The sequence below is a fragment of the Mesitornis unicolor genome, unplaced genomic scaffold (assembly GCF_000695765.1).
Source record: "Mesitornis unicolor isolate BGI_N332 unplaced genomic scaffold, ASM69576v1 scaffold15845, whole genome shotgun sequence".
In the NCBI taxonomy this organism is placed as follows: Eukaryota; Metazoa; Chordata; class Aves; order Mesitornithiformes; family Mesitornithidae; genus Mesitornis; species Mesitornis unicolor.
Window position 1 is genome coordinate 30,036 of NW_010186299.1, and position 3,637 is coordinate 33,672.

The 3,637-nt window shown below is 34.9% G+C and overlaps 1 protein-coding gene across 2 annotated transcripts in view; it reads right to left on the reverse strand.

The window, feature by feature from the left end:
- Positions 1 to 464: 464 nt before the first annotated feature.
- The window catches only part of TFDP1 (transcription factor Dp-1), a 42,752-nt gene continuing 39,579 nt past the window's right edge, over positions 465 to 3,637 (reverse strand). For both annotated transcript variants that reach the window (XM_010185112.1, XM_010185113.1), the window contains exon 11: positions 465 to 1,795. In XM_010185112.1, the coding sequence (XP_010183414.1) occupies positions 1,648 to 1,795 (148 nt within the window). In that variant the 3' untranslated portion in view covers positions 465 to 1,647. The remainder of the gene's footprint in view (positions 1,796 to 3,637) is intronic.

Consider the following 3,637-nt stretch of genomic DNA (forward strand, 5'->3'; position numbering starts at 1 on the left):
GCAGAGAGACTGAGCTGGTTCAGTAACCTGTGCTTTCAGGCAAGAGCAGAGGATGTGATCCAACAAAAAGGTTTAAGGTAGAAGTATATGGAAAGTAGGTGAAGATCTGTTTTGAGAACATGGGCATATATGACAGAAAGCCAGGACTGAGGAATATAGGATGAAAAAATTAAGACAGTCAGTTTAGGATTTTAAACAGAGAAGCTGGACTGGAGTACTAAGATTGGCCTGACTCTCTGAGGAGCAACAGGAGACATGAAAGACCAGAGTATACAGGGCGAGTTACTGCTTTTTGCGTTGTAAGTTACCAAGAGCTATAAGGACAAATTACTATATCAAAGCAAAAAATCTGGGCCCTCTGTAGTGCAGATGCAGTATCCTGAGACAGTTAATTCTAGGTCTTGTGACGAGAGGAAGCGAGATATTCTGAAATAACCCTAAAATTAGAAAAACCACAGAGCTTGTTAAAAATGCCCATGCGTGTTTTATTAATAAAAACTAACAGTGCCAAGGTTAAACAAGTCAAACAATTATAGTCTCTTTATATTCCATAAAATATTACAGAAAAGTTTATTTGTGTTTCAATAAAAAGACTACTGTCTTAGAATAGGCAGCTGACAGTATTTGTGCAGTTAATTGTTTGTGAATAAATTTAAAAAGACTACCACCTGCCCTGAAATTCCTTTTATAAAAATGAACTATTAAAAATGATTGACAAATTTTGAGTTAAAAAACTTAAAACATTCTCTATATTTAATTTCAGCTTTATAATAGATTACAGAAAGATGCTTATGAAACAAATACAAACATTTGTTTCAGTACATGTCTTTATATGATAGACTTATAAGTATGTAAACAACTATATAATAAAAAGTTTCCAAAGTCTGCCTGTAAGAAATCAGGCAAATTTTACCATAAGCAATAAATCATTCCAAACCTTCAAGACATTTTATATAGCTGCACCAACTGGCAGTAAACATTTGCCAAAAACTTTGTAATTCATATGTTCCAACATACAGTGAAAAGTATATAAACTTGATGGAATCATAATGCTAGATATAATTTAAGGGAAAATAAGTTCACAACAACATTTCTGGAATTTAACATGTAAAAAAGTAGGACGTATCTTTCTTGTTTGGTTCTTTGGACACTGTGTGATTAACAAAAAACACTACTACATTAGCTCACTATCCCTCAAAAAGTGGCATCAACAAAATACACTCCAAATAAACTGCGATTCAGTGTATTCATTTTCCACAGAAGGATAGCATTTTATTTCTCAATGTTGTGTCTACATTTTCTTTAGCAAACTTCGCAAGAACATCTGGGGCAAAATCCATTTTCCTTCAAGTAAAAAAAAAAACCAAACAAAAAAAACAACCAACAAACCAAAAACCCCTAAAACAAGAGTAAATAAAGGCTCTGCATTAACACACTGGTATCAAAAACACACATCCACACCACATTTAAAAATATCCTACATAAAACAATCCTTGTTTGCTTATCAGAGGTGCAATTTCTACAGAACTGCTTACCAATACTCTCCTTGAGGGATGGGGCAAAGTAATTTGAGACACTTCTCCCTAGAACAATTTATTCCTGAAGCTTGCTGAATTTTAACAAGAAATAGTCTACAAGCAAAGGGCATCAGTCGTCATCATCGTTTTCATTAAAATCATCGTCGTCATCATCGTCATCCCCAACATATGAAACTGGTGTTTCAACTCTGGAGCCACTGTACTGAGATCCATTGGAACTTGTAGCCAACATCCCATCTCCACCATTGGAAAAGTCACTGAAAAAGATTTAAAAAGAGACCAGTTGGCATTGCTTAATTTTGCAGTTTATCATGCTCTTAAATACAATAACGTATCTATTTCAGTCGTCTAATGAATCTGCCACTGCTACTTCAAACTGTCTTGAACATATGTCTAAGTTGTTTCTCAGGGACAGAAACAGGAGAAGTAATTTTGAAGTAGTTCTTACTATGTTTCTTCCTTTAGGTTTAATATTAAAGATTAAATCTTTTCACAGGTGCCTTAGAAGTATGCTTTCCAGGTTTCTTCTAAAGAACATTTAGTGTCAAGGCTACACAGCTGTCTAAGCCCTTTCATATTTTTATAGCAGTGGAGACTTGCATCACAACTGAATCATGCCTTTCAGAAGCACTAGTCTTGATTCAGACTTGGAAAATCAAGGAAATAATAGCTTCTCCTTAATTCCTTGTTATTACTTGGTAAACTGTCATTGCTACATGTGTTGTATTTTTAACTTGAAGTTGTTTTCTTCTCATTATGTTTTTGTAGTTTCACACAAACAAAGAAAAAAATCCCCGAAAGCCTCAAAACCTCTTTGGCATCTCATATTTTGCCCCCTGCAAGTATCCCTACACTGAAAGTCTACCTCCTGGATCAGCAAGTTGGAAGTATCCACTTTCTTACTTGAACATGTTCCTTTTTCCCCAGAAATACACACACACATTGTACATATGCTCTGAAATGTCTTGTTCCTAGATTAACTAACTGTATCCAGAAGTATTTTATTTTAGTGGAGCTAGAACATTCCTGCCTCCATCATTACTTGCTATTTTGCCAATCTCTTTTGTTGTTTACTTTCTCAATAGTTTGAGAAACTTGGTCACAAATTCTTGACAAAATGTTTTTCTAAAAATCACAGAAATATTATCTCCAACTTGAAAGACATCCATCATTAAAAACTGCTTTCAAAAATATGGTTGCTAGTCATTTTTAACCTATCTGATGCACATTATCAGTCATGCACACTACTGTTATATGGAGCTAATTCAATGGTTTGGAATTCTATGATTATACAAAATGAAACTGCAGGGGCACACCCTAGAAGCTCACAAGGAAAACATATCCAGTAAGACACTTTCAAGAGTTCTGCACACTTGTCCAAAAGGAAGATACTAAGATATCTGTATAGCTGTAGTTAGATGACTTATAATAGGTTCTCCATAATTATCTGCAGAACCACTTTCCAAAACAAATCAAAAATTGAGGTTATTCTTGTCTTGGTATGAACTTTGAACGTAGAAACCCCAAAACCTGTCTCCTGTCTTTTTCATATAAATGGAACTGGATTTCATAAACTGAGTATCCTAGTAAGACAAAGAAACTGGGATGAAAGCATTGGTAGCAGCCTCTTCATTCTTCTGCAGACTTTAGAGAGCTCGCTAAACAAATTTACAGCCTTTATTTGCCTTGTTAGAAATTTTTGGTATCAGAAAAGCTACATATCTTCTAGTTTCCTATTGCCATCAATATTTGTAGATGTACTATAATAAAACGTAATTTGTCACTCCCTTTTTCCAACTTCCTAAGAAACAGAAGTTATAATAACTGTTCTTCTCACTAAGATAACAAACCACAGCCAGCCTTTGGCTCTCTATTGGCCTATGGCTACTAGTGGCCTATTCAAAGTCTTAAAAATACATGGTCTCTTTTTCATTAACACCACGCTCATTGTCACAGAAGGAACCTCCATGAAAACATGGTACATAAAATCTCCAGTTAAGTTCTGCTTCTCTAAATATACTTTGGTGCTATTTTCACTCAAACTTCAGTTCCCTAGCACAAACCAAGCAGAATTCCCCATGCTTTTTTGGGCAGCAGGA